This window comes from Trichomonas vaginalis, chromosome VI (genome assembly GCF_026262505.1).
Source record: "Trichomonas vaginalis G3 chromosome VI, whole genome shotgun sequence".
Lineage (NCBI taxonomy): Eukaryota > Parabasalia > Trichomonadida > Trichomonadidae > Trichomonas > Trichomonas vaginalis.
The window spans coordinates 5,653,463-5,675,281 of record NC_067208.1 but is presented as its reverse complement, the minus strand read 5'-3'; the positions used below and the strand labels follow the sequence as shown (position 1 = coordinate 5,675,281).

Sequence of the window (21,819 nt, the reverse complement as noted above, 5' to 3'; positions counted from 1 at the left end):
ATAGTTAAACTTATAAAAATACTTGTTTTCTGTTCATTTGTCATCATGGCTTCGAAGTTGATGATTCCTCCCCCTGAAAAAGACTTCGAAGTATGGGCAACTTTCATAACTGAGAATGTTGGGCAAAACGATGTCTTTATTTTGCAGTTGCCCCCTCTTAAGAAGTTGGTTGCTGATTATTATAATAATAAATCATTGAGTGGCAAGCTTCAAAACGTTTCAAATCGATTTATTGGTGAGATCTTACCTACAATTTGCAAGAAAATCTTACAAATTTCCATCTGGAAAAAGTATAACATGATTATTACCGAAATCTTGCAAGGTGTTTGCAAAATCATATACAAATACCATGAAAAACTATCAGATGAACTAATTTCGACTCTTATTTCTATCTTATACCCCGGGTATCCTTATTATTTTACCGCAAACGAGTTTACACATGAAAAACTTGATAAGTGGATCATTGTTGTAGGTTACTTATTCGATGATCAAAGGGCTCTCGACCTAATTGTCAACTTTTACGCGAAAAACACAAATTTGTTAAATTTCGAAAATTGTTCAGTCATTTTCACAGCTTTTCAGCGTTATTTTGACATATACTCATCACTTTACAGCAAGAACTACGAGAAAATTCTAAATTATTATATCGAAAATATCAAAACTATGAAAAGTACCGAGAACAACAGTTTCCAAGTATCTTTAGAGTCATTTTTACAATGTATCTGTTACAAATCATCACTTGCCATTTTCATTATCCCAAATTTACTCAAATTGTCCACAGAACAGTTAAAAAGTGACAAATTAGAGGAAAATGTAAACGGCATCATCATGGTTAAAGAGATCATTTGTAACAAGAAGATTTTCATGATGGATTTTGACGAAAAGATCAATTTCGTTAAAGGATTGATCAAACTTGATCTTCACGAGAAAACATTGATTTATTTGAGCCAAATCATTACAACACTTGCTAAATACTTCACTTCATGTTCTGATTTAGATACACAATGTAAATATGATATATGGCAAATCATTGAAATTCTTTGGGAAAAAACAAAAACAGTTCATTTTAGTTTACAATCAAAATACACTGAAATTTTAGGAAAAACGTTTGCAATTGTTGGAGAAACGAAAACAAAGACATGGATAGAAAGATTAGAAGATAATCCATTGATAGTTAATGTATTAACTTATTCAGCAATTAACATCAACAAACCAGATGATTTTTTGGATATGATTTTGACACAAAAACAACACATGAAAAATGTTGTTGTTGAATTGACATCGAATTTAGTTAAAAAAATACAAAATAACATTGCAATTAAAACAGCAAATATGTTTTCCATTGATCCATGTGTTGAATACGCACAGATATTGATACATACATTTAATACTTGTCATGAATCAGCGACAACATCTATTTTGGAACAAATTTCGGATACAATTAATAAAATTAATGATGAAATTCCAATCTATGATTTGATATTTACTATTTTAGTATCTATGGAGAAACCTCTTGATGTAACAATATTAAACAAGTTCTTACAAGAAGAGCCGAAATCAGAATTTTGGGAATTTTTAAATAAACTTCTTGAAAAAAATGGAAAAAGTTCTTTATCTGATGAAAGTTTTGCAAAAATCAAGGATTTCCTTGTAAACGACGGATATTTCAGTAATACAAAGGAATTCATGGGATTTCTTAAGAACATTATTATTATAATAGGTATAGATAACAAATTGATTCTTAGTAATGCATTTGCATCAAAAACAATTCCTAAAAAGATTGAATTGAAATCATTTGACATCCCTGGAATGCAAATTATTTTCAAAGCCCTTGATAATGATAAAAGTGATCAATCTCCTGCTTTTGATACTTTGTTGTTCTTCTTAGATAATTGTTCTGTTAGAATAATCAAAGAAGTTTGTGATAAACTTCTAATTTTGTTGAAAGAATCTCCTGAATCTCGAAAAATTGTTTATTTCAAATTGATACAAATCTTCATTGATAAATATGAAGAAAATGATAATTTGTTTTCAGAAAAAACTTATAGACATGGAGATATTTTACTTCCATGTTCAAATAATTATAAGGTAAATCTTAAATACAATGAAACATTGTATCCTTTAGTTTTGTCACAAGAAGAACTTAAATACAAAACAGCTTATTTATTGGATAAATTTAGTGCTTATTATCCAATTGATTTCGAAAAAAATAGTAATGTTAAAATTAATTCATTAACTATGAATCCTGCAAATTTATTGTTGGATTACATCTCAAAAAATGATGTCATAGTAACAGTTGATTCTTTGAAAATTCATGATTATAACTTTGTTTCTTCCGATGAAGTTCCTTCAATTATTTTCTTCGAAAAGAATTTGACAAGTTTCATCAAAGATTTTTTACATAATAATTCAAATCTTTCAAAAAGTGACAAATTGACACTTAAAGGATTATTACAAAAACTACCTGATGATGAAGAATACAGAGGATTGTTAGTAACATATCCTGATGTTTTAATGACATATTTTAGTTCAGAAACAAGTCAAATTTTGGCGGAATATATTTTAGAAATTTTGTCATTCAGAGTTTTGAAAGAAAACATCAGAGATAGATTTGTAAGCATTGATGGCATCAAAATATTGTTTGATAAGATAAATGAACCTGATTTCAAGTCAATTTTAGCTAAAGCATTTTCTATTTTGTCAAACATGCCGGAAAATGAATTAGTAACGTACACAGAACAAATCTTTGATTTGATAGCAACAAACATCGTGAATATAAAACAAGAAAACAGAGATATTGCTATTGTTTTAATTTGTAAGTTGGATTTATCAAAAATTGAATCAAAATTTTTAGAAAACAATAATATTCTTAATAATATTTTTGAAAAATGTCCATTTAACTATCATCTAAAATTAAGTACTTACATTTCTAAATTCACGTGTAATGAAGAATTAATAAATTACAGCAAAATGAGGATAAAAGAAAGTCAGAAACCATATTTTTATTATCCAATATATTCGATGAGTTGTTCATTATCTAAAAATGATTCAGATGCAATTGAATGTTACGAGATGTTGATGAATGAAATCAATTCTGCAAAACATTATTCCATATATTCATTGCAATTTGTATTAGAAAAGGTTCTCAAGATAAGTAATAATCCAGAAGATGTCATCAAAAGATGTTTTGAAACAACAAAATTATGTGATGATGAAAAAACAATGATTAAGATATTTAATCGATTAAAAAACATTTCGGACAAAGAAACACTTAAAAAATGTGCTGATGAATTCGTTTCCGAATTGTTAATGAATAGCTATGAATTCACAAATAAAACTAGATCAATTTATGGTACAGGATTGAAGAATTTAGGTGCAACATGTTACATGAATTCAACTATTCAACAATTATTTGGTTTGGCACCTTTTTTGGAACGGTTTTTACAAGAAAAATATGAAGAAGATAATTCTATGTATGATTTACAACTATTGTTTAGTAGTTTGTTGTTGACAAGGCGTCCTTTCTCTAATCCAAAGTCATTCGCATCGAAATGGAAAGGCTGGGGAAATAAAACAATAAAATTTGGAGAAGAACAAGATGCAAGTGAATTTCTGAGTATGTTATTGGATGGATTTACTGATGATGTTAAAGAAATGTTCACTGGACAGTTCTTTAACGAGTTTAAATCGGAAGAAAATGAAGTTGTTTCTAAAAATTTCGAAAGTTTTCGGTTGTTTTCCGTTGATGTCTCGAGAAACACAAATTTAATTGACTCTTTCAACGAAATGAAAACTCCTGAACACTTCGAAAACTATAAATTAGAAAACGGTAGAGAAATTCCTGTCAACAAATTCACAAAAATTCAAAAGGCTCCGACGGTTTTAATCGTTCATTTACGACGGTTAGTTTACGACTACACAAAAATGCAAAGACAGAAGATTAACAACAAATTCATATTCCCTGATGATTTGGATATCGCTGACTTTGTTGTTGAAAACGAAGATTGTAAATATGACTTGAAAGGTGTGATTTGTCACAAAGGAACAGCAGAAAGTGGTCATTATTTCTCTTTTTGTAAGAAAAGTGACAAAAAAGATTACATCAAATACGATGACATGGAAGTAACTAAAGAAGACAAGAACAGCTTCCATTCTAGTGCGGATGGAACAGGAAAAGGTGAAACAAGTTCCGCTTATATCTTATTTTATACAAAAAAGAAATTTGAAAAAGATTTCTTTGACACAAAAAGTGACATTTGTAAATTTGTTCCAGAAATTTTTGTTGAAGAGATTAAGAAGGATAATTCATTATTCTTGTCATCGCAACTTGCATTCTCTAAGCCATTGTTTGATTTGGTTCTTCATTTATGTGATTTGAAAATTTTCATGAAATATTTATGTGAAATTTTTGTTAAATCAAATTTCGAAGAATTTATTCCAGCTTTAGACAACAAAATTGGTAGTTTGAACGAAGAAGAGATTGATCAAATGGGAGAAGTAATGGCAGACGAAATCCAAAACATCGCAAGAATAATTACTTCTCCTTCTGATGAAAAAATTCCTCAATTCATCAGGAAAATTTTGAAATTCGTAATTGAAGAATCAACTTTACAAAATTCTTTGAAAATTTTCAGTCAAATTGTTGATATTTTCTCTAAATGCGTGAGTGCGTGGTATTCATACCAATCTATTGGTCTTTTACTACATAGTTACACTCAGAAAGGAAGAAAATACATTTTAGCTCTTGATGATGAAACGATTTCTAAATTGTTAAATTCTATTTTGATGATATATGAAAATGATCATCCGGAAAGCATCTTGAAGAGTATTGATATAAGTGAAATTCTTAGTGCAATGACAGATATATGTTCATTTAAAGTTAAAAGAGAATTTTCTCAATTACTAGACCTGGAAAACAAAATTAAATCAGGATCAAACACTCAGAAAATTGTTTTCCAGCGTCTTAAAAAGATTTTAATACAGAATCAAGAGAAAATACAAGAAGAATTCAATGTTTATGACTTGAAAACTGATTCTGAATTAATTTCGTTGTTTTCAAATGAAAATTCAATGCAAAGAATCACTTATACATTGTTGATAGATCTTTCAAACAAAGAAACATTTGATAAAGCGAAAGAATACTTCTATGATCATTTAGAACCATTTATTAAGTATTTAAACCAAAAAAGAAGTGATAATATCAAAAATTATAGTCAGAGAATCTTCCAACGTTTATTCCCTAATTATAGTAATAATTATTTCAATCCTGTTCCATGTGATAATTTAGAAAATAATGATGAAGCCGCAAAAATCATTAAAACTATTGTAAAAGTTGCGAAAAAATCAATTTCGGAACTTTTATTCATTGTTTTGTTTTGGTTAGTTGTTTCTTCAAATAACTATGATTTCGATTTCTTCTCGATTTTAATGATGATTATTACATCACTAGAAAATGACAAAAAATTCGAATTTTGTCTCCAATTTGCAATGAAACTTATTGAGCAAAACAAATTCGATAAAGAAAGAGTTATTAAATTCAGGAATGACATTAATAATTTGGCACTTTCAACTCAGTGTGGACAAAAGATAAATCCAATGTTAGTTTGTCTTTGTTTGTTTTTCGAACCAGAAGAATTAATTGTTTATTTGAAGAATTACAAATCGAAGATTATAAATGGAATCTTTAACATGATTTCCAAGCAAAACATTTACTCTGATATCAGCTACAAATTGATTTTGTTGTTTATAGATTTGAAAGAAAATCATGGTTTTGATGATAGTGATTTCATGAAAAAATTATTTGCACAAAATGTTACAACAATTGATCATTTAACAAGATCATATCCTCTTTTTGATAAAGTAGCCGCAATTACAGGTAATTTGTATTTAGCACAAACACTAATTAAATATGTCAATGGTTTGTTGTCGAAATCAAATGCTGTTGAATGTGTTTGCAAAATATTTGATTTCATTCGTCCTCCTCTTCATCCGAAAGATGTTTTCCCATCTAATTCATATGATTTCATGGCCAAATTAAATGATGCTATTCCTGCAATACAGATCAGTTTCTGTGATATGATTGCAAGTTTCTGCATCGCAAACAAACCAACATTTCTTCATACAATGAAAGAAAAATCGAACCAATACAAACTTAACTTTTTGAAGTGCAGACTTGCGTTGATTGAAGAAAATGAAGTTGCTTTACTTGATTCAATAAAGACAGATAACGCTAAATTGAAGATTCAAATTTTGAGTCATTGCGTTGATGAATTTAAAGATTCATGGCTTCAAATGATTGGTATAGAATTACTTTACCTTGCAACATTCGAACCACAAGAATGTTCTTTGTTTTGGTCGAGAGTTATCGATAGTTTAGGTGATGAATGGCCTAAAGCAGTTGATAATTTAGTTAATCGACTTAAACGAAAAGGAATGAATGAGATCTCCCCTGATCAATACAATTTGATGAAACTGTTGATTTCTAAATACGAAATTACATATGATCAAATTTTCGACATCCTTCAAAAGAATGGAATATCAGAATTAGAAATTAATTCAATCGAATCGTTATTGAAAAATTGCATGAAATGAACTATTTAAAAAATTATTTATTTGTTTGTTTTTTATAATAAAAAAATGTATTTAAAAAAAAGTTATTTAAACATAATTAAGGGTGCACTGACCACTTTCTAACATTCTCTAATCAAATCATTATATCTTTATAAGAATTGCAAAAGATTAACAATCATACTATGCATTATATAACGATTTATAATAACTTTTTCTTGACCAAAGAATATTAGCATTTTACCTTAGAAAATTGTAATATAAAGTTTGGATGTCAAAAAAATTGAGAGAATGTCAGAAAATGGTAAGTGCACCCTTAAATAATTAAATTTCAATGCACCCATATAAGATATATTCATTGAACGTTTTACCAGAACAAAATAGATAAGATTTAAGAAATTTCAACTCAAAAATTTAGAATGTATAGGCTGAGATTAAATGGAGCAAATGGTAGCCGAAATGTAAACTAACATTGGATCTAATATCTGATACTAATTCTAAAAATCATAAAGAGAAGGCTTAAAATTATTGAGTGAAAATCTATGTAAAAATGTATCATAACAGTATGCTCCTTCATTTGATGCATTAGAACCATTTATGCAGATAAGGCTTCGAAAACACTCAGCTTTACTACAATTTACGTGTAATGAGCTATCATATGTGTTCTTGTATTCGGATTTATCAATGGCATAATTTTGAGAAAAAAAAATTCCAATTTCTCAGACATACGATTATTTTTGATTCAAATGCTGTTCGGTATTAAAAGCAAAAGCAATCACATATCTGAGAATTACACTCTTCCGGCATTTTTGGGTCGCTTCGCGCCCCTGACAAAAAGTCGGAAAAGTGTAAATTTTTTTTCCAATTATAAATTTATGTTAAATAACATTACGTCACCTCCCTATATGAAACTGATTACATTTGTACAAAACGATGACTTGTGCCTTTTTAATTTAATGTCTGTACACCCGGTGAATCAATTTGTCACATGTAAAGAAAAAAATCTATTACCAACTGAACGTATATCAATTATTCATGCTGCTGCTTATTATGATGCAATCAACATATTTATTTATCTTGATCGTGAGATGAATATGAGTATTCAGAATAAAACTGACCAAAATTATACACCTTTACATTATGCGTGCGCAAACAACTCTATTGAAGTTGCTACATATATATTAATCAAAAACCCTCAATTAGCTGTTCAAAATTTTAGAGCAAAATACGATTTACTTTATCTTGCGATAAATTCTCGATCAGAATACTTAGTTAAGCTCTTATTAGAATGCAAATTTCAGCCTAAATTGGGTGATTGGATGAATTCGCATTTTATCTTCGCTTCCAAAAAAGGTTGCATTAATATTTTAAATTTATTACTTCAATACTCATCAGATAGGAATGCAGGTGAAAAAATTATTAATTATGCAATTCGTTTCCAAAGAACTTACATTGTTGATGCTTTAATAAAATCTGGATATAGAGTTGACAGTATGACCCAAGGAAAATTACCTTTACATGAAGCTTTATCAAGTCCTGTAGTAAATCTCGACATAATAAAGCTAATTGTTAATAATTCATATTATTTTGATACAAATGAAAAAAGTTCTCTTTCAACTGTCCATTATATATGCAAGTCTATGAATTCTAAAGCCGCGAAGATGATATTAAGGCAAGATGTTGACGTAAATCGCTTAGATTTTGATGGAAATCCAGGACCTTTTTATTGAAAAAACCAGAATTTTCGAAAAAGTGACACCAACTATTAAAGTTATTTTATTACTAGATTTATTTACAAATTATAAGATAATATCATTAACCGAATATATTTTTAATATAAATAAAAAACTTTTTTATACAAAAAATTACAATCAATCGATAAATATTATAAAACATTTATTCCAAAAAGATTAAGTAATAGGTGGGATCCTGCATATAATATAATTTTATGTCATAAAGTTTACAAATTTTAGATGGACCACAGTGAGAATGTGAGTGGTTAATTTAAAGGTGGTCTGATAAAGATATCGAAGCTTACTCAACACAGCATGAAGCAGTTTCTAATACACAATCTTACTAGTGGTGTTTCGGTCGCCAGCGCTCTCATAGGGGTGCTGATTTCAAAAACCACTACTTCAAATTATTCAACAATACTCAATGCAGCATGAAGCAGCTACTACTGCTGTATCTTACTGGTAGTGTTTTGGTCGTTGGCTCTTGCACAGTCTCTCAGATTTTCAAATTTTTTTTTCAACACTATCTTGTTTCGCTCTCAGAAAGCTATCCTACAAAGACATCGAAGCTTACTCAACACAGCATGAAGCAGTTTCTAATACACAATCTTACTAGTGGTGTTTCGGTCGCCAGCGCTCTCATAGGGGTGCTGATTTCAAAAACCACTACTTCAAATTATTCAACAATACTCAATGCAGCATGAAGCAGCTACTACTGCTGTATCTTACTGGTAGTGTTTTGGTCGTTGGCTCTTGCACAGTCTCTCAGATTTTCAAATTTTTTTTTCAACACTATCTTGTTTCGCTCTCAGAAAGCTATCCTACAAAGACATCGAAGCTTACTCAACACAGCATGAAGCAGTTTCTAATACACAATCTTACTAGTGGTGTTTCGGTCGCCAGCGCTCTCATAGGGGTGCTGATTTCAAAAACCACTACTTCAAATTATTCAACAATACTCAATGCATCATGAAGCAGTTTCCAATTCAACAATACTCAACATAGCATGAAGCAGTTTCTAATAAATATATACATATATAAATATATACATATATAAATATATACATATATAAATATATACATATATAAATATATACATATATAAATATATACATATATAAATATATACATATATAAATATATACATATATAAATATATACATATATAAATATATACATATATAAATATATACATATATAAATATATACATATATAAATATATACATATATAAATATATACATATATAAATATATACATATATAAATATATACATATATAAATATATACATATATAAATATATACATATATAAATATATACATATATAAATATACATATATAAATATACATATATATATATAAATATACATATATATATAAATATATAAATAACAAAATACAATCAAAAAATAGTGTTTGGAAATTTAAGGTTAAGTGTCACTTTTTCGTAAATTCTACCACACTCCCTTTTTATTTAAGCCAAGATAACGTAGATGAAGCAGTAGAGATACTAGATTTACTACTTGAACATGGATTGGATATCAATTGCAAATGCAAAGGAATTCCTTTGTTAATGAAATATACAACTTTTATAGGAGATTTCACAAAAATAATAGCATGGTTTATTAAGAATGGTACTGGTCTTAACATGGAATATCAAGGAGTAACAGTCCGCGAGGTATTAAAAGAAAAATACGGAAAATCTCTAAAAGCAGAAGGGATTTATTTATAAATATCTATAATATTTTGTTTGTTATTTAAAATTTATATTATGTTTATCTATCAAACTCGAAATATATTTATTTCAGAATCTATACGCAGATCTTTCAACTTGAAATCATATGCTTCGCGTGTAAGCCAATCAGTTACCTCAAATTTTGAGAGATAGACGTGAAGAATATGATTTCAAGTTTCCTTTTTTTTTATGAAGATAGATTTGTTATGTATTGTGGTTCATATGGCTACACAATGATATAGGAAATTTTTTTCTTAAGCATTTAAGACGACTAGATAGAGGCAATTCTAGAAATGGTATGCATATCAACAGTATAAGAAGAAATCACTATTGTTTTTATATTTTTCCTGCATAGATAGCTCAGATATGAAAGAGATGCTTCCAAAATATATAATAAAAGTTGATTTATCATAATTTTATATTTAATGATGCTATTTTACATTTCAACTCAGATCAATTGATCCATTTCAATCAAAATATATTAAATTTTAGTTCAATGGCTCTATTAATAGTAAAACATTATTTCACAAATTAAAATTGGCTCAATATGAGTTTTTAAAGATGTTTAAATCATCAAAAACAAGGTTTTCCTAAGTTGCATATTGTCTGTGTTGAGAATTCATGTAATAAATTCATTGGTTTCTAATTTGTCAATTTTAGAATTTTTGAATGTGGAATTCCCAAATCATTATGATCTTAAACGGGCATGACATTCATGATATAATTGGTTCACCAAAGTTTGCTATTGTTAATATTAGTAGTGAATAGTAAAGAACCATACAAACTAGATTTCATAAATCTCTTCATGAAAATGTCAATATCAAATGATAAAAAGACTTATATAATATTTCATCTATAGATATGTGTGCTGATTTAGAGTAAGAATATAGAATTTTTCATGAAATAATGATGTTAAAATAAGTATGAAAAAACAATTTAAATGACTAAAGAGGGGTGTTTAAATAACTCCTTGAGCATTTCTGCATGGAAAGGTACTTTATCTAAAAAGGAACCTTGATCTGATGCAGATTTACTTGTAAGCGATGGCATCAAGTTCGACAAGCTTGCCAGCTGGGAGCTTGCCAGCCTGGATGCAGCAGCGGCATGGCTTGTGGTCGCCGAAGTAGTCAGCGTAGATCTTGTTGAACTTCTGGAAGTCAGCGATATCAGCAAGGTAGCAGTTGCACTTGACAACATCTGTCTTTTCGTAGCCAGCAGCCTTGAGCATGGCGTCGAGGGACTTCATGATCAATTCAGCCTGGCCTTCGACTGTTTCCGGGTTTGGTCCGCCGTGTGGGTCGTTTCCGATGATGCCGGATGTGTAGAGTGTGCGATCGCAAAGACGAGCCTGGCAGTATGGGCCGATGGCTGCTGGAGCGTCTGGTGTGCTGATGACTTTAGACATTGAAATAAAGTGATATGACCAAAAGCAAAAAATTGAGAAAAACGATGAAATAATCGTAGATGTATAAATTTTGCAATATGGTTATTTTGTAATTATCGCATTTGCCGTGAATATGTATAATAAAATATTAATTCGCCGATCGTAAGACTCTGCCAAAAAAAAATCACTTTCAATATATTCGATATTATAAGAAAGGTAGTCTCATGAAGGATCCAAACGATAGGTTCGATAAATAGGTTCAAGTTATGAATGATATGATCTTATTTTGAAAATAATAAAAAAGAAGCGAGGTTATAGAATCACACACTAGAGGGTTTTCTTAGTGTGTAATAAACAGAAATTCATCAAAAGTGACAGCTCTCAATTTTTTGACATTTGTAAATTCTAAATTGAATGAGAAAAATGAAATAATACTAAGCATAATACAATATTCTAGATTTAATTATAATTAGGAAAAAGTTTGTTTTGAGAGTACTTTTCATAGGCATATAGAATGAAATCTTCTGAAAAATAATATCACATAAACTCATATTATTTTCTAATATATAACTATTTTATATAAAAATCAAATTCAATGATCTTAAAAGCGAAGGATAAACCTCAAAATTTACGAATATAATGAGTGGGAATATAATGCTTATCTATCATAAAACCATATGAAATATTAATTTTTGCTTTACGCCTAATTTTTGACGACAATTAGCAAAAAATGTTAAATGTTAACACTCAGTCCATTTGAATATGAAAAATAAAATTGACTTTGATTAAATTTTTATTTATCATGCAATTCTTCTTGCGACCAAAGATTTGAATAAAAGTTCAAAAAATAAGATAGCTTAAAAAATAATATACGGTAGTGTTTACTAATAGATGAATAGTATATAAATTCTATTAAAATGGATTTGATCCAAAAAAATATAAAACCAAAAATAATTGTTATAATTTAAATGAAGAAGTAATTTAAAACGATTTTATTTATGATCAAATTTTATATATTTTTTTGGATCAAATCCATTTTAATAGAATTTATATACTATTCATCTATTAGTAAACACTACCGTATATTATTTTTTAAGCTATCTTATTTTTTGAACTTTTATTCAAATCTTTGGTCGCAAGAAGAATTGCATGATAAATAAAAACATTTAATCAAAGTCAATTTTATTTTTCATATTCAAATGGACTGAGTGTTAACATTTAACATTTTTTGCTAATTGTCGTCAAAATTAGGCGTAAAGCAAAAATTAATATTTCATATGGTTTTATGATAGATAAGCATTATATTCCCACTCATTATATTCGTAAATTTTGAGGTTTATCCTTCGCTTTTAAGATCATTGAATTTGATTTTTATATAAAATAGTTATATATTAGAAAATAATATGAGTTTATGTGATATTATTTTTCAGAAGATTTTGTGTTCTTCTTCAAAATTTTATTTTTTTATTAAAAAGAATCTTTACAAAATATACATTTACTTTAATTAATATTTAAAAACGTGCTCTATCAAAAGTTCCAAAAATTCAATATTTTAGCTTTTCTGAGGTGTCACTTTTGATGAATTTCTGTTTACAACAGTGCTCATGGCAAAAAGTTGAAATTTTGTTAAAAAAAGAATTTTATAATATTTTCTCTATAAATCTATACAAAATTTAATAATTATTCTTGGTACTTTCAAACTTGTTTGTGTTTGGAGTCTTCTTTTCAGGTTTTATCTTAGGAATATATGGTTTTTCTTTATTTGCCGAAACAGGAGTGATTCTCTCCTTTGGCTTCTTTGGTGGGGCTGGCGGAGGCTTTGGAGCACTGGAATCTGGTTCAAAGTGCTTCTTTTCTGATTTAGATTCTTGAATTGCAGCTTGAACTGCTTTCTTTCCTTTTTCTTTCAGTTCGGCCTTAAGAGCAAGCATCTTCTCTTCAATAGAAAGCTTCTTTTCTTGTTCTTGTGGCTTTGTTGGTGTTTTTTGTTCTTTTGATTTTGATTTTGTTTTTTCTTCTTGTTTTTGGGTTTTCTGTGGCTGTGGGGTCTTAAGTTGCTCCAACTGTGCATCAAGAGATGATTTTGGCTTTTCTTCTTTGTTTTCCAAATTTGATATTTCTTTTTTAGGAGTTTTAAGGAGTTCTTCCTTGCTGTCCAATGTCATAGCCACCTTAGACTCCTTATCATCAAGCGAATTGATCTCATTTTCCCTTTCATCCAATGTCATCTTATTTTTCTCTTCTTTTTGGTCCAATGTCATTGTATTTTCGTTGTTCTTCTTAGGTGTCTTCTCTTCCTTCGATTTATGATGCTTCTTCTTGCGCCAATCTTTTTCTACATCTTCAATTGACTTTTTCGCGGATTGTGGCTTTGGAAATACAATTTCCTTCTTTGTTTCTGATGATTCCTTCTTTTGAAGTGCCTTTTCTCGTTGGTTTAGCGTTTGTTCGCGTTTATCTAATTGTTCTTCACGTTTTTTAACGTTTTCTTCGCGTTTCAAGACACTATTTAGCTTTTGGTTGAACTGCTTTTGTAGTTTCTTGTAGATTTGATCATGTATTTGCTTGCGAAATTCATTTATATTTTGAGATTCTTCATTTTGCTTTTTCTGTGGTTCCTTCTTGTTATTCTTCTTTTCTACGACTGGTTGCTCTTCAACAGGAGCTGCAACAGAAAGTTCTTCTGGTGCTGCATCTGGATCTTCTTCTTCCTCTTCGACTTTCTTAGCGGTTGGTGTTTCTTCGTCTGAGTAATACTCAGAATAGTAATATTCATCATCTTTTTTCTTGTTATCTTGAGGTTCGTCGGAATAATATTCATATTCGTTATTTTCTTGTTTATTTGGCTTAGTTTCACCTCCTGAGTATTGATCAGAATCGTAATCATTATTTGCTGTTGATATTGTTTTAGGTTTTGACTCTGGTTTTTGAATATTTTCTGATTCTTCTTCAGAAGACTCGGATTTATGCGGCTGGACTGCAAAATTGTTTTGTAATTGCATATCTAAGGCTGACATTTTTGGTTTTTGTGGAATATCTTGCTTTGTTGAAGTTTTGTCTTTATCTGAATTTAATTTCTTTGCAAAATCTGATACTAAATCTAATACCTGGGGACCTTTTGTAGGTTGCTTAACTGGCTCTTCATCACTACTTGAAGAAGATTCATGATCTGATGAATGATGAATAATTTTTGGTTTCTTTAGAACTTCATCTTCGTCAGATGAGCTGCTTGTGTCAAATTTCTTTCCTTTTTTAACAATTGTAGCTTTAACTGGTGGATGGTCAGAATAATCTGAGTCATAATCTGATCCATTCACGGCTTTGATGAATTTAGGTGATTGCACTTTGGTTTTTGGAGCTTCGTCATCACTAGAATAAACGTCACTGTCGCTTGAAGGAATCTTTGGGCGGCGTGACATTTAATTCTTGGACACTTTTATAGAGCATATATCCATTTTTATCTAAAATATAAACTGTATTTAATGCTATATGTATAAAATAGTTAAAAAATCTGATCTGGCTTGATATTTTTACAAGATTTTTCCCGCCAAAAGATTGAAATGGTCTGGATATCTCAATTTCATGTATGACTAAATCAAGACCTAAGAATTGAAACATTTTAGTTTAATCACATTAATCATTGAATCTAATATATATACTATTAAAAATAGACAATAATCAAATACATTCATATGTAATAGTAGAATTTATGTTGAATTTTATATGATTTCAATCTTAAAGCCCATAAAAAAGCTAAAATCTTAATCAAATTTTCATCAAAATCTAATGTTTTATGGATATTCTTTATGGAAAAAGATTAAAAATGTATTAATTTTCTAACATACAAAGAATATAAAAACAATTTATTCAAATAATTCCAAAAATTTCGAAATGTCCATACATTCGCCGCATTCCATTATATTCAAGCAGATTTTGATATCAGTCAGGTATTTCCCTCCCTCAAAGTCTGCGAACATCTCCAAGACGTCGTCAGTACTCACTCCGTGCAAACTTCCAATATTTACCCTCATTTTAGTCAGCACTTCATCGGGAATTATCTTTCTGACATCATCTGTCTTCAGAGAGTTTACATCTCTACAAATTTCCAAATCTCGGTCGGATACCATTGAAAAATCATAACTAAAGTGTCCATTTGTGCAGAATCCCTCCATCTCATGGGTGAACTTTGAATAGGCGTAGTTAATCAAGTTGTCGTGCAAATTAAAAATGCTTTCAACAATTGAGACTTCTAAAGGCCTCACGAACTTGTTAATACGCTCGAATATGTCCAGTATTGTTTGGCATTCGTCTTTTATGAAGTCATTTTCGATATGACTTGAAACAAATTCAATAAATTCTTTTGAATAGGAAACAATGTCACTAAATGGTGTTTCCGTCTGGAAATCAGGGATATCTAATGATTTGCAAGCAACTTTAACGTTGAAATTCGGTATTTCAGTGGAATAACTTTTGAGATCAAAATAATCTCCCAAAAATTGTATTCCTTTCTCTTCAATTTGCTTGGATCTCTCATCTTTATCATCTTGCTTCAATGGTTTCTCTGGTAATTCTAAAAATTTTGGTTCAATTTCGCCATCAATTTTCAAAATTTGTCGAAATGTCGTTTTGAAGTTAAAGTACTCGGCTTTGACCTTGGCGGATTGTTCTTGGAAGATGTTGTAGTAATTCTCCGGTTTTTCAAAGAGTTCTGAGAACTTTTCAACGAACCATTTGACATAACTCATTTTTTCGATCAATGCAATGAAAGCGACGCGTGGAGCATTGACTAAAGCTATTACTAATTCAATTAAACCGCTTTTAGTAACAACTTCTTTAGCCATTTTAACGTTTGAGATTCTATTATTAATTGACTCCTCCCAAACAGAGTTTAAGTCTCCTTGTTCGAGTTTTTCGACATTCCCGATCTCCATGGATGTCAGGAAATGATATCTCGACGTTGCAGTTTTTGTCAAATCTCCGATTTTGTCTGCAATTGTCGTAACAAGGCGGTTTTGCTCGGCAATCTGTCTTCCAAACTCATTCAAGCACTTTCGCCATACTAAAACTGCTTCATTGCAAGCGCCTGGCAAAATAAGATGAGATGGTCGGAGTAAATTCTCAACATTCTTAGCTGGTTCGTCTGCATGGAGCATCTGAGCAACAAATCCATCAAGTTTTTCGGCTAATTCAAGGGAATTTGGCAAATTTTCTATAGTTATAACGGAATAATTCTTTTTCAGGGAGTTTGTAAGGGAATTCCAAGATGATAATGCCTTTTGGGAAGGTTGTGACTGGTCAGGAATGATGTTTTCCACTAATCTATTTTCAATATCATTTTTAGACTTCACAAAATCAGTTAATTTGTGGCCGACAAGATCCGCTGCGCCGGGTCTATGAAAAGTCTCGCTATAAACATAGCCAGTTAATGGGTCTATGTAGCGAGTTTCGTATTTCTCTGGACAATTCATGGAAATGATGAATCCTGTAATGACGCATTGTGCTGGTTTCTGTTTCTCTGATGATCGTGCTGAGTTTGGCCGGCCAATTGTATTTCCTGCCAAAGATTTTTCTAATGAAGAGAGTTGCTGCTTAGTATTTGGATATCCTGATATGATAATGCCTTTAGTATTTCTATCTATGTCTTTTACGACAGTTGAAATCTGTTGTACGGCGTTTTTGTCGTCGGAATAATAAATAACCATTGATCCGTGAAGATGATAATCGAGTTTTGGCTCAGGAGGTGGTGTTTCTGGTTCTCCTTTCTTTCTTCTAGAAGTATCAGGTGGTGGCATGTACACAGCTTCGATAACAACAACAGAATAAGTATTCATCAACAATTGGCATATTGTTGTCGTTCCTCCGTATGGCGGACCAACAACACATATGACAAATGGTAAAACTGGCTTATCGGGTTCGTAAATTTCTGGATAATTTGTTGAATTTTCTTGAATTGTTTCGATTAATTTTGAAAATGTTTTGTTTGGATCGCTGACATAACTGTCGGAGATTTTTGTAAGGAATAGACTCTCGAGCATTGAATAATACGGCTGTTTTGAGATGCGAAGGTAATTTTGAATATCAATTGAATGTTTTGGCTCAAGTTTGACAGGAAGAATTGCTTTTTTAGTAGTTTCTTCTTCGGATTCTTCGCTTGGAATAAAAATTCCATTCTTAAATTCAATTCTTTTTCTTCTAACTTCTTTGATACTGTTTTCATCGTCATTAAAGTATATATCACTGACTTTCATAGCAAACTGGAAGATAGAATTTAATTCTTCTTTGCAATATTTCTCAACTTTTTGTGCATGACGTAATTTTCGTTCTGCTGATAGTTTTTTGTGCAGTTCTTCATCGGGTTTTGGAGGAAGTGGTGGAATTTTATCAAACCATGTTTGAATTTTTGGTGGTGGCTGTTCAGGCTCCGGTTGAATTTCTTCAACCACTGATTCACGACGAGATTTGACTTGTTTGCCTCCACGACCACGTGGTTTAACTACTTTTCCACCTCGCCCGCCCCTAATTGGTGCCTTAGCTGCACCGCGACCAACTGGACGCGGGGGCATTTTGTGAATAAAATTCTTTTAACGATTACTTTCAATTCAATTTATTTCAATCCTCAATTTTTTTTACTTTGAGTCCACTCGGTTTTGCAAACATAAAAAGCAGTATAACTTGTTTAAGGAAACGAAACTGGTTTTGTCCCAGTGAAAGTAGTTTCGGAATAACGGATAATGGTTTTTCCTTTTAAGTGATGGGTATATAATTATCAAGCATTGCTTAACTAGAGTCTGGAGAAATGGGTAAAATTACTAACATATTGTGAAGAAATAATCTATTTCTTTTAAATCTATGTCATTTATTTATGTATTTCTCTGTTTTTGGAACTAGGTCATTGATTTCTGGCATTCTTTTGATATTGTTTAAAGCCTTCTAAGAATAATAACAATATTTAGAGTCAAATTCCTAGTTTGAGTATAGTAGCAAAAAAAGCATTCGGCTCTAGATAATATTTAATAAACAATCTTTTATTATTTTGTTATTTTATTGCATGAATAGTGAAATTGCAATGCTAAAAGCTTGGCAAAGGGAAAGTGGTCCTTTAGCATTAACAACAACGGATTTATCGACTTGTTTTGCTGAGATAAAGCATGGTTCTGCAGATCCTTCCACTGAAAATTGTGCATTCTTAACAGAAGGAACATCAAATGTACCATTCGATGATGTTAATGGTTGAGAGTTCTTTTCATTAAATCCTGCATTGAAAACATCGTCAGTATCTGGAGATATCCAAAGATCTTTACCTAAAACAACTCTTCTTTTATCACCGATATCAATGCCAGCTAAAACTGGACGGCAATGGTCTGATTGGCGTTCATTTGGACCAAATAAGCTAAATGTTGCTTTCGTTCTTTGTTTAATAAGTATTCCAACAAGATCGGGTGTATCTAGTGAGTAATTCAATGCGCGGGAGATATACCATGTTGGTTTAAGGAATTTCATCTTTCTTTTTGCAACTAAAACAGTAAACCCAGATATTGATAATATGAACTTGACTCCTTTCAATCCTCTTACCCAAATGCGGTGTCTTTTAACTGCAAATTGCACTGAATTGATTGGAGATAAAAACGGATCAGAATTAAATGATAACGGAGGAAGACCAAGGGACTCGAGATTTAGTTTTGCAGGCGATGGTGTTTCATACTCTTCACCAACTTCAAAAGGGTTATCTTCATTATCTTTTTGTTCAACTTCGGTTTTTTGTGGGAGTTTTGGTCTGTCTGGTTCTGGCGGTGGTTCGATATCACTTGAGGAACTATAATCAGAGGAATTTCTTGTTGGAAGTCGAACTGCGCCAATTGACATGTAAAAAAAAATTGATAAATTCAACAGAAACGTGACAAATATTTTAAACAGCTAATTTGAGCAAAAATCGAAATTCATCAAATTGTTAGAATGATCAAATTTGCAGAACAATAATGTGCGTTTAGAAATTTTAACATCTCAAAAGTGACATTTAATAATGAGCCAAGAGAATAATGAACTCTTCCCATCGAGACAGTATGCTAAACCAGATGTCAAGCTTGTCCTCCTTGGTGACTCTGCCGTAGGTAAGACAAAACTTGTTGAACGTTTCCTTCTTAAGGATTATAACCCAATTACAAACTCAACATTCGCTCTTACATTATATGAACACACAGAAAACCTAAGTGGCAAGGATGTTCAAGTTACTATTTGGGATACAGCCGGTCAGGGTTGTTTCGATGCACTTCACCCATCCTTCTTCTATGGTGCTGACGCAGCCATTCTTGTCTTTGATGCAACAAGAAAGGAAACATATCAGCACCTTGAAGAATGGCATGCTCAGCTTATTAGCCAGCGTGGTCAAATCCCTATTATTGTTGTTGTTAACAAGCAAGATCTTAATCCAAACATCACACGCACCCAATTCAAGTGGGTTAAAGAACATAACTATCCAATTTACTATACATCCGCTGCTAAAGGTACAAACGTCTTCCGCGTCTTCCAGGAAGCTATTAAACTCGGTTGGACACATAAGAACAATCCAGATGATGTTATGGGCGTTATTGTTGGTCTCCTTGCTAAGCAAGCTGAAGAAAATCCGGAATAAAAATACAGAATGCTAACTTTTTTGAATTCTCATTGATTTTTATACTTAAAAACAAAGTCCCATTATATAAGTTGATATATTTTATGGTTAAAATTAGATTTTGAAAGAAAAAATCCAAATTTTTCGAAATTTTCATAATTGTTTTGAGGAAAATTGTAAAAGGTATAATAGAAAACGTTTATATTAACGGCAATATATTAATTTATGAAAAACAAATTAGAAATCGCTATCGGCGATAAGGCCAGATGGAAGATTATCAGCGTCAATATCAGAATCAACCTGGTCACCTCTCTTATCGAAAGAAATGGCAAGATCATCGACAAGATGATTCCTTTCTTTCTCCAATCTCTTCTCTGCTCTAGCTTGGAAGACAGCGTTCGACTTCTTGACCTTATCTGTGTGCTTGAGAAGCTCTTTCTCAAAGTAATCGACATTACGGTAATGCTGGAAGTATGTCTTGAATTGTTCGGATAATTCTTGCTCAAGCATTTCGTATTCGTCCATATATGCTGGTCTGATGGTCTGAACACTCATTAAGCGCTTGGATTGTCTATCGTATTCGTGCTTTCTCTGGCGAATCTTTGTATTTAGGGCATCTTCATCTGAATTGAAGCGATCAAGTTCTTTATTAAGTTGATCAAGTCTTGCTGATGTTCCATCTACAGCCTCTAAGACTTGTTTCTCGAAATCATCGAGAGATGGAACCGTTGCAAGGATTTTCGTCCTTGTTTCGCGAATTTGAACTTCCTTGTCGAGCTGATCGTATAATTCAACCGAATGGCGAGGAACAGTAGCAGAGAGTTGTGAAATTTTTTGTGTGTTTTGATTCTTTGGAAAAGAAGTTGAAACGGTACCTCTCTTATCTTCTGCGCATTTTACGCCGCGGTATATTGGTGTAGCTATTTTGAGTAATTCACGAACTGCATATCTATCAGAAGCGTATAATTTTCTCGGATTTAAACGTATTCCTGATTTGATAGCCAACTGCTGCACAATTCCGCGCACAAATTCAACACGGCCATATTCATTTGATAGCTCGACAAGTACTACTATCTCTGGGTCATAAAGAGTCGCTAACCAATGGAGAAGATTGGCCATCAAGCCAAAATTTGGGGTATCGAAAGAGTCGATTCCAACTGGATTTGGGTAGCCGAGGATTCTAACAATTTCTGTAAACTGACGAAGTTCTCTGTAAGTCATGAAAATTTTTATAAAAGTTCTTTTATAAACGTTAATTAACCCTTTCAATTAATTGACAACTTTACATTTTTTACTTTCATGTCCCTATAAAAATCTGTGTTATCTGATAAGGATTGCATTTATTGTATTGACGTTTTAATTGAAGCGACGATTAGACGATTTTCCAAATCAAAATGGCAGAAGAATCATCTTCGTTTCTATAGATCGTCGATATGTTCTAAAGAATAATTCTATTATGTTAAAGTCATTTATGGAAATGCCATATTATTTAATACGTTTAAAGACCAGATCCCTCGAATTAAGAATATGAGATTATTTTTTTGATATCATTACTAAATGTTGATGTAATTTTAAGATTTCAATAGGCAAAATTTATGTCGGTAATTGAAAATAAATGAAGAATCCAAACTTAGCTTTAAAATATGAAAACATTTTTGCTTTTTCTCGAAAACGGAATATAGGAATTCAATGTCCTATCTATATATTATTACTGTTAATATACTCCACCGAATTTAAATGTTTTTTAATCAATAGCTTTATGCAATTTATCAAATATTAATGAAATTGCCA

The 21,819-nt window shown here is 31.0% G+C and overlaps 8 protein-coding genes across 8 annotated transcripts, besides 4 other annotated features; 3 read left to right on the top strand and 5 right to left on the bottom strand.

The window, feature by feature from the left end:
- Positions 1-45: 45 nt before the first annotated feature.
- Positions 46-6,591, top strand: TVAGG3_0811650 (ubiquitinyl hydrolase protein; the record flags this gene model as incomplete). The annotated part of the gene is made up of 1 exon (XM_001583456.1): positions 46-6,591. One exon carries the CDS (start codon positions 46-48, stop codon positions 6,589-6,591), a length of 6,546 nt encoding a protein of 2,181 aa, XP_001583506.1.
- A 76-nt stretch (positions 6,592-6,667) lies between these two features.
- Positions 6,668-6,700: a mobile genetic element.
- Positions 6,701-6,854: 154 nt separating this feature from the next.
- Positions 6,855-6,887: a mobile genetic element.
- A 566-nt stretch (positions 6,888-7,453) lies between these two features.
- On the top strand, positions 7,454-8,421 carry TVAGG3_0811620 (protein ubiquitination; the record flags this gene model as incomplete). Its single annotated transcript, XM_001583455.2, has 1 exon — positions 7,473-8,297. One exon carries the CDS (start codon positions 7,473-7,475, stop codon positions 8,295-8,297), a length of 825 nt encoding a protein of 274 aa, XP_001583505.1.
- A 2,486-nt stretch (positions 8,422-10,907) lies between these two features.
- On the bottom strand, positions 10,908-11,446 carry TVAGG3_0811610 (endoribonuclease L-PSP family; the record flags this gene model as incomplete). The annotated part of the gene is made up of 1 exon (XM_001583454.2): positions 11,067-11,441. The coding sequence occupies one exon, from the start codon at positions 11,439-11,441 to the stop codon at positions 11,067-11,069; it is 375 nt and encodes a 124-aa protein (XP_001583504.1).
- Positions 11,447-11,768: 322 nt separating this feature from the next.
- Positions 11,769-11,805: a mobile genetic element.
- Positions 11,806-12,980: 1,175 nt separating this feature from the next.
- Positions 12,981-13,018: a mobile genetic element.
- Positions 13,019-13,093: 75 nt separating this feature from the next.
- TVAGG3_0811580 (glycoprotein 96-92-related-related family) lies at positions 13,094-14,839 on the bottom strand (the record flags this gene model as incomplete). Its single annotated transcript, XM_001583453.1, has 1 exon — positions 13,094-14,839. One exon carries the CDS (start codon positions 14,837-14,839, stop codon positions 13,094-13,096), a length of 1,746 nt encoding a protein of 581 aa, XP_001583503.1.
- A 444-nt stretch (positions 14,840-15,283) lies between these two features.
- Positions 15,284-17,983, bottom strand: TVAGG3_0811570 (KPL2-related family; the record flags this gene model as incomplete). Its single annotated transcript, XM_001583452.1, has 1 exon — positions 15,284-17,983. The coding sequence occupies one exon, from the start codon at positions 17,981-17,983 to the stop codon at positions 15,284-15,286; it is 2,700 nt and encodes an 899-aa protein (XP_001583502.1).
- Positions 17,984-18,455: 472 nt separating this feature from the next.
- Positions 18,456-19,308, bottom strand: TVAGG3_0811560 (uncharacterized protein; the record flags this gene model as incomplete). The annotated part of the gene is made up of 1 exon (XM_001583451.1): positions 18,462-19,283. One exon carries the CDS (start codon positions 19,281-19,283, stop codon positions 18,462-18,464), a length of 822 nt encoding a protein of 273 aa, XP_001583501.1.
- A 124-nt stretch (positions 19,309-19,432) lies between these two features.
- Positions 19,433-20,127, top strand: TVAGG3_0811550 (GTPase protein; the record flags this gene model as incomplete). Its single annotated transcript, XM_001583450.2, has 1 exon — positions 19,441-20,049. One exon carries the CDS (start codon positions 19,441-19,443, stop codon positions 20,047-20,049), a length of 609 nt encoding a protein of 202 aa, XP_001583500.1.
- Positions 20,128-20,204: 77 nt separating this feature from the next.
- TVAGG3_0811540 (cilium assembly) lies at positions 20,205-21,280 on the bottom strand (the record flags this gene model as incomplete). Its single annotated transcript, XM_001583449.1, has 1 exon — positions 20,266-21,249. The coding sequence occupies one exon, from the start codon at positions 21,247-21,249 to the stop codon at positions 20,266-20,268; it is 984 nt and encodes a 327-aa protein (XP_001583499.1).
- Between the last annotated feature and the right edge of the window lie 539 nt (positions 21,281-21,819).